Consider the following 13,482-nt stretch of genomic DNA (forward strand, 5'->3'; position numbering starts at 1 on the left):
GCAGGAGCTGGAAATCTTTCGGATACTAAAGACGAACGCAAAGTAAAATGATCTCGCGTTCGTAATACGCAGGTATCACAACAGTTCACAGGGAAAAATTCACCCATTACAAATGCAAATACTAATTAAGTCTGTCATATATGGAAATATCCGACTTATTTCATTACACATTTCTACATGATCCCACTCTTTTGTTCTTTAATTTTGGTGAGATGATAACAAATAAATAGGCAAAACGATTTTGGCTCATTTATGCACAGCCTTGACTTATTCGCGTTATTACCGACAGACGTTCCTTTACACAATTAATTATACTAAACGAGTTGATGGAAAATTGCGCTCATTGCAATTAACAAATATCAGATTTTTAAGCTACACAGAAAAAACACCATGAAACGCGAAAGATAATATGGATCACAATTTCATTTTTGTTTATTATGAAAATGTTTTCAATTAACAATTCAGTATTGATATTTTTATTTCTTTAATAATGCGCTATTTCGCTAGTGGCATCTGGAAAAATGAAATTCGTACTAATTACTGAATATTTTCGTATTTCTTATATTTATGACTGACATATCTCCCCTTCTAACTTCCTTGATTACGTCTTTGACAGCAGAATACTTCTTTGAACGCTATGCAGAGGAAAACAAAGACGCGTGAATATTTGTATTTTGGCGGCAGTAGTGTGTTGTTTGCGCATCGTGTACGGTTTGTTGTCGTCGAAGACTAGCGAAATGGCTGGTGTTTTTGGCATTCACGTGGGTAATTCTTCGGCCTGCTTGGCGTATTGTAAGGTTGGTAATGTTTTTCATATTTGTTGTTCACTGAGAACTTCTAATGTGCCAGAAGTGAAGTCATGAACGATTATTCTTCTAGCTCGAATGTATTCGTGAGAAACGTTCTAATAAGATCATATCAATGTAACTTTGACATTATTTTACGTTTTGTTTCTCAGGATGGGAAAGTTGATATTATAGCCGACGACAGTGGCAACAGAATAATGCCTGCAATAGTCGCGTTTGTAGACGGTGAAGAGGTAAGGAAATTTTGTACTAAGCAGCAGTTTATTTGAATAGTGCCCTCTAAGCTGAAATTACCTGTTACTTCTTAATTTAGTTGGTTTACCACTGTTCCGTAATTCCGCTTCGTGATCAAAATTTAAGAGATCGAATGTGTTTCAGACTGTTGGACTCCCAGCGAAGGCAGCTCTTGTTAGAAATGCCACATGTACAATCGTTCGCAATAAGAAACTCTTAAATGACAGTTTTCCTGACGACGAACTTGAGCATCATATCAAGTCAGTGAAATGTAAAATAGTGACTGAAGGAGGCGTGAAATATGAAATCCGAGATGAAGACAAGATTGCTGTGTATACCCCAGAAGGAGCCATGACGTGCATTTACAAAAAGCTGTTTGGTATGTAGAAATGTTTTTATGCGTATCGCCCCGATCTCATATTCCTACGAGTAGCTAGTATGGTTCATTCCATGTAATTTCACAGGGGGTGAAAATGTGGCTATTTCAGAATTTAGTCATATTTGGAACATGGATGCCCACATGTCTCAGTAGTAAAACTGCCAAATAGCACTGTTCTAACTTTTACCATTTTTGATAAATTCAGGTTTGAAGATTCATGGGTGGGTACCCAGTCATTAGGAACCGGTTTCCGTATTCTCAGACACTTGCTATTCAGTAATGAGGTGACCTACAGACATCAAGTATTTTAGTCATGTACTGTGTGAGTCATTAAGTTGATATATTGCATAAAAAGTAGGATACATCTCTGTTTTTTATGACTAACGTTGAGAATTGCTCTTTCTCCGTGATGTGCTTTACATGTGTGATTTTTTACAAATTATAACTTCACAGAGGGGAAAAATGCAGACTTCATCGTACGCACTATAACTCTTTAGTGCTAGCATTAAGTATAAATAACAATGACAAGCTTTTGGCATTGAAATTAGTAGTTCTTACCTTCACTTAAAGATGACTCCATCACAAAAAAGGGCAAATTTGACAAATTTCAAAGTCCTGTGGGGTACATAGACAATTGAATCACAATATGATTTTTTGCTGAAATGTTTATATATCTGTCAGCAATCTTATCTGCAAAGAATACAGGGCATTAATAATAAAAACGTGTATTCCTTGAAAAATTGACCTGGAGGTCAGAACTGTAAACAATTTAGAGCTGAAAACAGTTATGAATCATTTTTCTCAGTGTGTATGTTGTATTTCTCTGTTAAGTGTCTTTCCTGTGTAAAGAATTAAGGGACAATGTGGGTGCACAAATGAGGTGATACATCCATATTCTGTCACTGCAACTTAAAAAGACAAGTTAAATGAAACATAAGAAATGGTGTAAGCAGTAATGAGACACAGTAATAACTTTAAATATGTACTTATATGTACAGATATAAAAATTTTACAAAGAACATTTTGATAAACAAATTCAAATATAAAGAAGGAAACTAACTTTAAAACCCTTCCACTTTGCATATAACTGTTTTCCTCGACATCTTGATGCAGAAGCAAAATGAGTTCACTTAAATGTGAGAGATATTATTTTTTTCCGAAGCACTTGTTGTCATGTTTATACAACTCCTCACTGTGTCTTTGTAATGATGGGAATCTGCCTGACATGTAGCAGCATTGGATAAGGGGACCCAAACAGCATCATTCCAAGCTAGCCATGAAGGGAATTGTAAATCAGCAGTAGGCATGCAGTTAATCTCAACATCTTTAAACTCATGTGATGCCTGGGAAATGGGTCCTGTGTGCCAGATTTTGTTGTATTTGAAAGCCACGTTCTGCCTGACTTGCAACCTTTTCTGCAAACCATTTCATGAGCTCCCATTGCGACACTGCTCCTTTTTTATATGTTGGAAGTCTCTTTATTATAAAGGTGTTAATTGCAGTGAGTAGTAATGTGTGGTGCAATCATATTACTGGAAATGTCATTGCTATACTGTACCTGTGTTCTGAGAAACCTTAATGTTACTTGGTCTGTGAAGAAGCAGAGCATATTAGCACCCTGTATTGTCTGGAGTGCCCTGTGAACAATGCAACCAATTTTCCGATATAAGGAGCTCCTAACTCAGAAATGTAGGATTCAGCTCGTAATGGACAGTTTCAAGTTTTTATTATCTGCTCCACCTTTATTGAGTATTGTCAGAGTAACTTCTACTGTTGGTGTCCTAGAGCACATCGGACTTGGAGAAAGAACAATTAAAGAGAGTCATGGTTTAATTGCTGCTCCAGAATGCAGGAGTGGTCAAAAGATGTTACCTGGAATTGTCAGAGAAGAAGTAGTGATATCTTACGAAAATGATAATATTTCAAGACTTTGTGCAAGGAATTAAAGACTCCTTCCACCACGGTTCATAACAAGAAGATTCACAGAAAATTGCATGAAGGTTTCTTGAAATACAAGTACAGCACAGTGACAGTTTCAGAAATCCAATTGAAACAAGCATTTCTAGTCATTGCTACTATCACCTTTCTAATGAAGAGACTTCCAATGAATGCAAATGGGAGCACTGTTGCTATGGAAACTCGTGAAAATGCTTTTTGGGAACGATTGCAAGTTGAGCAGAATGTGGCTTTCAAATTCTACAAAATCTGGTACACAAGACACATTTTCCACCAGTCACGTGAATTTAAAGATGTTGAGATTAACCATATGCCCCCTACAGATTCACAATTCCTCTCATGGTGCAGTTGGAATGATGCTGTTTGGCTACCCTTTGCCATTGTGACGTCTAAGGCAGATGTCCTATCATTACAAAGACATGGTGCACAGTTTTATAAACATGACAATAAGTGCTTTGGAGAAAAATCATATCTCTCACCTTTAAGTGAACTCATTTCATTTTTGCATCAAGATATCAAGGAAAACAGTTATATGCAAGGTGTGTGTGTTTTAAAAATGCAGTTTCCATCTTTGTATTTGATTTTTTTATTTTTTTTTTATGAAATTTTTCTTTGTGGAGGTTTTATATCAGCATATACTGGTATATATTCAAAGTTCTTAACGTCTCTCATTATTGCTTGCTGCTTTTTTTACTTTTCACTGAAGTTTGTTTTTAATTTACAGTAACAGAATAATAATATATCACCTCATTTGTGCACCAAAGTTATCTATTGTAATTCTTTACACTGAAAAGACAACTAACAGTGAAATAATAATAAAAAATCCCGTGGAGGCCCGGGAAAAGAATAGGCCTCCGGTATGTTCTGCCAGTCGTAAAAGGCGATGAAAAAGGAATAACCACTAATAGGGCTAACCCCCCTTTTAGTGTGATTAGTTGGTTCAGGACAGAACTAAAGAAGCCTCGGACAAGCGCCGTCATGGTCGGGGATGACGCTTGAACCCTATGCCCGCCCACAATGGTAATGACACTGCTAGCCAACTGGAAAATGATTCAAATCCAAATAGAGGTGTTTTGCAGGATATGCTTCCTGCAACCACCCTAGAAGGAAAACAAAAACAGAGGATGAGATGGTCAGATGAAGTTAATCGACACCTCATGCTCTGTTATTACCAGGCAACAAACCTAGGAACCAACACAACTGGAAACAGATCACAAGTATACACAACATTTATAATCAGATGCCCAGAATTAAAATTTTTAACAGAACAACGACTAGCTGATCAGATCGGTGTAATAATAAAAAATAACAGGATACCCCAGTCAGAATTAGAAAACATCAAACAACAAGTACAACAAATACTGGAACAAAATAATGTGCAATCAGAAGAAGAAGAAAATACAGTAATGGACTCAAACATCCCAGAGCAAATAAACAAAGGACAACACGCATCAATTAAACAATCAGAGGAAAACTAAATCTTAAGACAGCCACCAGAACAAGCACAAATAGAACACGAAGTGACACACATGTTAGATATAGAAGAAAAAATTCAGCTGACATATATAGAATACAAAGACACAAATACAGACATTAGACCACTCTTGCATAGACCACCAAATAACCCACAAGTCGAAACAACAATAAAAACTATCAACACAATCATACACAACAAAATAAATGAAAACACAACTATGGAAGAGTTACAACTACTGGTTTATATAGGAGCACTCACTACACTAAATATACACACTAGGCAGAGATCAGAACCAACCAACACACAGAAGAAACCCACAAAACCAGCATGGCAACACAGGCTACAGATCAGAATAGAAAAACTGAGAAAAGACATCGGACAGCTAACACAATTTATAAGAAATGAAATGTCAGAAAAAAAGCAAAAAAGGTTAGGTAAAATCTCACAACAAGAAGCGATATAGCAATTAGATGCAAAGAAGCAGAAATTACAAGCATTGGCCAAACGACTTAGAAGATACAAAAAAAGTGAAAATAGAAGGAAACAAAACCAAACATCCAACACAAACCAAAAGAAATTTTACCAGACAATAGATAACACACACATTAAAACAGACAATCCACCAAACATAACAGACATGGAACTCTTCTGGAGCAACATATGGTCAAACCCGGTACAACATAACAGGCATGCACGGTGGGTACAGGCAGAAACTGACACATACAAGATGATACCACAAATGCCTGAAGTGATAATTTTGCAACATGAAGTCACCCAAGCAATTAATTCTACTCACAATTGGAAAGCCCCTGGAAAAGATAAAATAGCAAATTTCTGGCTAAAGAAGTTCACCTCAACACATTCACATCTAACTAAATTATTTAACAGTTATATTGCAGACCCATACACATTCCCTGATACACTTGCACATGGAATAACTTATCTGAAACCTAAAGATCAAGCAGACACAGCAAACCCAGGTAAATATCGCCCCATAACATGCCTACCAACAATATGCAAAATATTAATTTCAGTCATTACACAGAAATTAATGACACATACAACACAGAACAAAATTATGAATGAAGAACAAAAAGGCTGTTGCAAAGGAGCACGAGGATGTAAAGAGCAACTGATAATAGATGCAGAGGTGACATATCAAGCTAAAACGAAACAAAGGTCGCTACACTCCGCATACATTGATTACCAAAAAGCCTCTGATAGTGTACCCCAGTCATGGTTACTACAAATATTGGAAATATACAAAGTAGATCCTAAATTGATACAGTTCCTAAACATAGTAATGAAAAATTGGAAAACCACACTTAATATCCAAACAAATTCAAATAATATCACATCACAGCCAATACAGATTAAGCGTGGAATATACCAAGGAGACTCATTAAGTCCTTTCTGGTTCTGCCTTGCTCTGAACCCACTATCCAACATGCTAAATAATACAAATTATGGATACAATATTACTGGAACATACCAGCACAAAATCACACATTTGCTATACATGGATGATCTAAAACTACTGGCAGCAACAAATCAACAACTCAACCAATTACTAAAGATAACAGAAGTATTCAGCAATGATATAAATATGGCTTTTGGAACAGACAAATGTATGAAAAATAGCATAGTCAAGGGAAAACACACTAAACAAGAAGATTACATATTGGATAACCACAGCGACTGCATAGAAGTGATGGAAAAAACAGATGCCTATAAATATCTAGGATACAGACAAAAATAGGAATAGATAATACAAATATTAAAGAAGAACTAAAAGAACAATATAGACAAAGACTAACAAAAATACTGAAAACAGAATTGACAGCAAGAAACAAGACAAAAGCTATAAATACTTATGCTATACCAATATTTACCTACTCATTTGGAGTAGTGAAATGGAGTAACACAGACCTAGAAGCACTCAATACACTTACACGATCACAATGCCACAAATATAGAATACATCACATACATTCAGCAACTGAAAGATTCACATTAAGCAGAAAGGAAGGAGGAAGGGGATTTATCGATATAAAAAACCTACATTATGGACAGGTAGACAATTTAAGAAAATTCTTTCTAGAACGAGCAGAAACTAGCAAAATACACAAAGCGATCACTCGTATAAATACATCGGCTACACCACTGCAATTTCATAACCACTTCTACAACCCTTTAGATCACATAACATCAACAGATATGAAGAAAGTAAATTGGAAAAAGAAAATACTACATGGCAAGGACCCGTATCATCTAACGCAGCCACACATCTATCAAGACACATCCGACACGTGGCTAAGAAAAGGCAATATATACAGTGAGACGGAAGGATTCATGATTGCAATACAGGATCAAACAATAAACACCAGATATTACAGCAAGCATATTATTAAAGATCCCAATACCACAACAAATAAATGCAGACTTTGCAAACAACAAATGGAAACAGTAGATCACATCACAAGCGGATGTAAAATACTAGCAAATACAGAATACCCCAGAAGACATGACAATGTAGCAAAAATAATACATCAACAGCTTGCCTTACAACATAAACTTATAAAACAACACGTTCCCACATACAAGTATGCACCACAAAATGTACTGGAGAATGATGAATACAAATTATACTGGAACAGAACCATTATAACAGACAAAACAACAACACATAACAAACCTGACATCATACTCACCACTAAAAGAAGAAATTAACACAACTAATTGAAATATCCATACCCAATACAACAAATATACAAAAGAAAACCGGAGAAAAAATTGAAAAATACATCCAACTGGCTGAGGAAGTCAAGGACATGTGGCACCAGGATAAAGTTGACATTATACCAATTATACTATCAACTACAGGAGTCATACCACACAATATCCACCAGTACATCAATGCAATACAGCTACATCCAGACTTGTATATACAACTACAGAAATCCATAATTATTGATACATGTTCAATTACCCGAAAGTTCCTAAATGCAATGTAACATATACCACACAGTTAAAAGGAAGCCACGCTTGATGAAGGTCCGCGTCACTTTCCATTTTTGACCAGACATAACGTCTGAGAAAAGAAAGAAAGAAATAATAACAATAATAATAGTAACAATAATGATAATAATAATTTATTATCATTCAGCTCTTACAGCAATAGACAGTCATAAGCGTACATTTCTATATGAACTACTATATCAATGTAATTTAGTTTACATGAAATAGGTAAAACTAGAAATTATATGTTAGAGAGCAGCATTTTCATTTCCAATATATTTGTCAACTGGGTAAAGAGGTTGTTTACTAGTAGCTTATACAGAAGCGTCTGATTCCACCCGTCTGCTTTGACCCATGACGTCACAAGTATGGCGGAAACGACCGTCCACTATGACTCCAATATGGCGCCTATGACTTCATTACGTAAACATAACAAACATGAAAATACATCGAAAAACACACACACACACCTTCCATGAAACACTTAATCAAACTAATGGGACAAGTGTAGGAAATTGGGGGTTTTTGGGTGGGGACAATTAAATATAAACACACGCCACTAACCCAAACGACAAAAAACACTAAAATGACAAGACCCCACAACTTCCACTACACACAAAATCCACTGGAATCGATCACTTCCCTTGGTCGACAGAAACAACTGCTACCACAAAACACTTCCCTTGACCTGTTATCCTTACGACACATCCACATATAGCCATCCCTGGTCAGAGACGCCAAAACTTTAGTAAGTCTCATTGCTTCACGACACACTGAACACTTCACGACTTCAGCCAACAGCCCGCATTGCTGAAGAAATTCTATTAGAGACAACGCACTGTCCCCCATCATCGCAGACAACCAAAAACTGTTGACCTTGTCAGTCATATCCATACCTACCAAAGACATAAGCAAAGAAATTTACCAAAATTTACACATGAACAGAAAAGAAACTACAGTAACGTCAACATAACAAGACCAAAATCATTAATTCATTGAAATATATTCCACTGAAGGCACAGTCACCACTGATACTACACACATGCAATGCTACCACACAAGTGAACCCCATATGTCACATAACACGCTACCCATAAACACACCAACAGAGGGAACCACCGACCGCAACAATACGCCACCTATAAACACGCCACACACACACACTAAACCAAAAACATCACCTAACATACAAATACACCACTGGAGACCACCACCGATCACATCAAAACAACACCTACAAACACGCCATTCTCACAAACTAAACTCCGCGCCGTGGTGACATCACACACCACAACAGCCTTACGTCACGAGTCAAAGCCGACGGGTGGGATCGAACGCTTCCGTCGACCCGCTTATACAATTTAGCTTTAAAAATATTTATAGGCAATTCTGTAAAATCTACCCTTGGCCTATTAAACATCCTTAATCCAAAGGCAAGGTAGGAGTTACATGATTTAGATGATGTGTGGTATGGTATGTCTACATGTGTGCTGTTTCTAGTGTCAAAACTATGTACATCAGTTCTCAGTGTGAAATTAGAAATGTTGTTTCTAACATAGAATAAAACATTATAGATGAATAAGTTTACTGTTGTCAGACATTCCAGTTTAATGAACAGAAGTTTACAATGTTCTGTTTTATCAGAATCTGTCATTATTCTTATTACTTTCTTCTGCAACAATAAAATGTCATTTGCTTAACAACTGCTACCCCATGAAAAAATTCCGTATGATATGATACATTGGAAGAAAGCAAAATTTTGTGATCTTGCATAGTTATTTGGAACATATCTTTTTAAATTTGTGGTTATGAATATAATAGAGGGAAACATTCCACGTGGGAAAAATATATCTAAAAACACAGATGATGTGACTTTCCAAATGAAAGTGCTGGCAGGTCGATAGACACACAAACATACACATGAAATTAAAGCTTTCACAACAAACTGTTGCCTCATCAGGAAAGAGGGAAGGAGATGGAAAGACGAAAGGATGTAGGTTTTAAGGGGGAGGGTAAGGAGTCATTCAAATCCCGGGAGCGGAAAGACTTACCTTAGGGGGAAAAAAGGGGTATACACTTGCACACACGTACATATCCATCCACACATACAGACACAAGCAGACATATTTAAAGACAAAGATGTTTGCATATGTCTGGTTATGATTAACCAATCATATCCGCTCATCTGGGGATAGATTGAGTCGAAAGTTGATCGAAAGGTAGCGATTTGAAGGGCAAAAGGGAAAAAAGTGCCAAGGCAAGAGCCAAGGGAAAGAAACCTGTGTGATAGTTGGGTCAGATTTTACGAGCAGTAGCAGTTTTCTTGCTGTCTGCAACAGGTCACGCAAGGCTAGATTTTGATTCTAGTGGGTATCTTGCAGGCAGATGCCTTTGATGTTGTGCAGTGGTGTTTCTCGGCGGCTGCAGCTTCTCGGTCAGTGTCAGCATACCAGTAACAGTTAGGTTCATCATCATTTAGTGTCTTGATAGGTTGTATATTGGATTAACAGTGTAGGGCGGTGTTGGCGGTTTCTTTGTGCGTTAGTGTGCGAGCTTGTCAGCTTCCCTGTTGTAGCCTGTTGGTCGGCTATAATAGCAACTGGCATATCCAGTCAATGTTGCTGATGTTGTCATGTGAGAATTTATAAATAAACACGGATTAGTAATAAAAACAATAAAGGGCTGAACACCGATCCTTGTAGCACTCCAGGCCTAACATAAAACAAATTTGACTTCTCGCTATCAATGCACACAACTTGGTGTATGCCCCCCTGCGGGTCCGGGGGTTAGAATAGGCCCGAGGTATTCCTGCCTGTCGTAAGAGGCGACTAAAAGGAGTCCCTCCCCTTCAAGGGGGTAGTTAGCGCCTGTGTCCTGAGACGGATGGTTCCACGACCTATATTTGTGGTCATTTTGGTTTTTCACTTCTTCTCGTTTCTTCCTTCCATTGTTGGTTCCTTTCTTTGTTCTTCTCCATCTCACTGTCTTCCTTACTCTTTCCCTTGCCTTCTTCTCCTTGCCTTCTTCTCCTTGCCTTCTTCTCCTTGCCTTCTTCTCCTTGCCTTCTTCTCCTTGCCTTCTTCTCCTTGCCTTCTTCTCCTTGCCTTCTTCTCCTTGCCTTCTTCGGTCTCCGTCTCAGGGTTTGAGACAGTCTGTCCTCTCTCTCCCTCTCTCTCTTCTTTTTCCTCTTCTTCCTTCCTCCCTGTGCGCGCCTGAAGGCCGACCCACGCGTTCGCACGCGTAGCTGGTGACGGGGTAACGCGTAATTCCCCGCCCTGGGTAGACAAGTAAGGCACGCACGTACCCCCTGGTAAAGGCCAGGCCCAGGGAGGGGTGATTGCCTGAGCTGATACCTTCTGACCATGCCGATTGGTCCCTCCGTTTGTTTCTCGGGAGGTGTGACCTGAGGTGTAAATATTCACTTAAGGCGGGAGTGCCCTCTGAGAGGGTCCCCACAAGGAAGGAGCGTGCCATCGGAGACGCTGGCAATCATGGGGGATTCCTCCGCAATGGATTTCTCTTCTTCTTCTCTCTCGACTTCTGCCCACAAACGGAAACTTGACCAGCCACCAGTGACAAAAGTACTACCGCCTGCCCCACAGTTCGTGGTAGTTTTTCGATCTGAGGACGGAAAGAATTTTTCCTCTGTCAACCCTTTCGTTATCCAGAAGGGCGTAGATGCCATAGCCGGATCGGTCAAGTGTTGTACCAGGTTGCGTAATGGTACCTTGTTACTGGAAACTGAGAGCGCCTTTCAGGCACAAAAACTGCTTCGGGCCACACTCCCGTACACGTTCCCTGTCCGGGTGGAGGCTCACCGCACTTTGAATTCGTCTCTTGGTGTTGTATATACTAGATCACTCGACGGATTGACTGACTAGGAGATTCAGTCTTTCCTCGCTGAGCAGGGCGTGACGGCTGTCCGTAGGGTCATGAAAAAGGTCAACAATGACCTTGTACCGACCCGGACACTTTTCTTGACCTTTGATAGTGTTCAGCTGCTGTCGCACATCAAAGCGGGCTACGAGGTTATTTCTGTTCGCCCCTATGTCCTGACACCTACGCGCTGCTACCAGTGTCAGCATTTTAATCACACTCGCCAGTCTTGTTCCAATGCGGCTAAATGTGTCACTTGTGGCAGGGATGTCCATGAGGGTGACTGTCCACCTCCGTCTCCTCGTTGTGTGAACTGTCATGGTGACCATGCAGTGTCCTCCCGCAACTGTCCCATCTACAAGGAAGAACGCTGTATCCAAGAAATTCGGGTCAAAGATAAAGTGTCCACCTCGGCTGCTCGCAAGCTATTTGCTAGTAGGAAGCCCACGCTGCTCCCAGCGGGGAGATACAGTACTGTCCTTGCCTGTCCTCAGACTACCAGGGAGGTGGCGACACAGGCATGCGATCTGACCTTCAGCACCACGGTCGTCCGTTCGGCCAGTGCTAAAATCGCGCGGTCGATGTCTCCTCTTCCTCCCGTCACCCCTCAGACACAAGCACCTTCATCAGCTTCTGCCAAGACGAAGACCCAGAAGTCAGATGCATGGGCCATCAAGAAGGAACCGTCCCGTGCAGACTTCCTACGTACCTCGAACTCCAAGCCATCGACCAGTACTTCAACTAAACGACCTTCCAAGAAGGCTCATAGGAAGCACAGTTCTCCTTCTCCGCCACGGCACATTTCTTCTCCTGCGCCACCCAGCCGATGCCGCCCCAGGCCGTCATCCCTTTTGCTTGGCCGCACCGCTGGTAGCCGAACATCTGGCTGTTCACCTGCAGAGAAAGCTCCCCCTCCCGGCCATCTTAACAAGATGGCCGATGAACCTATAGAACCAATGGACGATGACTGTCCGCCTACTGATAGCGGCGGCAGAGCTCGCTCGAAGCCAGGCCCTCAGCGGCCTTCGAGGTCACCCCTTCTTTCATCTTCCTTTTCTTCTCACGATGGCACTTATTCACTGGAATATTCGCAGCATTCGCTCGAACCAAGAGGACTTAAAGTTGCTGCTCCGCTTGCACTGTCCGCTCGTCGTAGCCCTCCAGGAAACGAAGCTACACCCATGCGATCAAATTGCCTTGGCACACTACACCTCTGTGCGTTTTGACCTACACCCTGTGGTAGGTATTCCAGCTCATGGAGGGGTTATGTTGCTGGTCCGGGATGATATTTACTACGATCCCATCACATTGCACACCGGCTTGCAGGCAGTTGCCATCCGAATTACTCTCCCCACTTTTAAATTTTCCATTTGTACCGTTTACACTCCATCGTCGTCTTCCGTTACCAGGGCAGACATGATGCAAATTATTGCTCAGTTATCTGCACCATTTTTGTTAACTGGAGACTTCAATGCCCACCATCCACTTTGGGGCTCTCCAGCATCCTGCCCGAGGGGCTCTCTGTTAGCAGACCTTTTCAACCAGCTCAATCTTGTCTGCCTCAATACTGGCACCCCTACTTTTCTTTAGGACACATATCACACCTATTCCCATTTAGACCTCTCTATATGTACTACCCAACTTGCACACCGGTGTGAGTGGTATGCACTTTCTGATACATATTTGAGCGACCACTTCCCGTGTGTTATCCATCTCCTGCATCATACCCCCTCTCC

General features: G+C 40.2%; 1 protein-coding gene across 2 annotated transcripts in view; it reads left to right on the forward strand.

Moving 5' to 3' along the window:
* Positions 1-630: 630 nt before the first annotated feature.
* The window catches only part of LOC126470800 (heat shock 70 kDa protein 14-like), a 200,271-nt gene continuing 187,419 nt past the window's right edge, over positions 631-13,482 (forward strand). Inside the window, exons 1-3 of one of the 2 annotated variants that reach the window (XM_050098813.1) lie at positions 631-797; positions 959-1,039; positions 1,185-1,419. In XM_050098813.1, coding sequence (XP_049954770.1) covers positions 738-797; positions 959-1,039; positions 1,185-1,419 — 376 coding nt within the window. In that variant the 5' untranslated portion in view covers positions 631-737. Of the gene's footprint in view, positions 798-846; positions 1,040-1,184; positions 1,420-13,482 lie in introns of those variants that run through there. The other variant, XM_050098811.1, reaches the window with a different exon arrangement.

This window comes from Schistocerca serialis, chromosome 3 (assembly GCF_023864345.2).
Source record: "Schistocerca serialis cubense isolate TAMUIC-IGC-003099 chromosome 3, iqSchSeri2.2, whole genome shotgun sequence".
NCBI classification, from domain to species: domain Eukaryota; kingdom Metazoa; phylum Arthropoda; class Insecta; order Orthoptera; family Acrididae; genus Schistocerca; species Schistocerca serialis.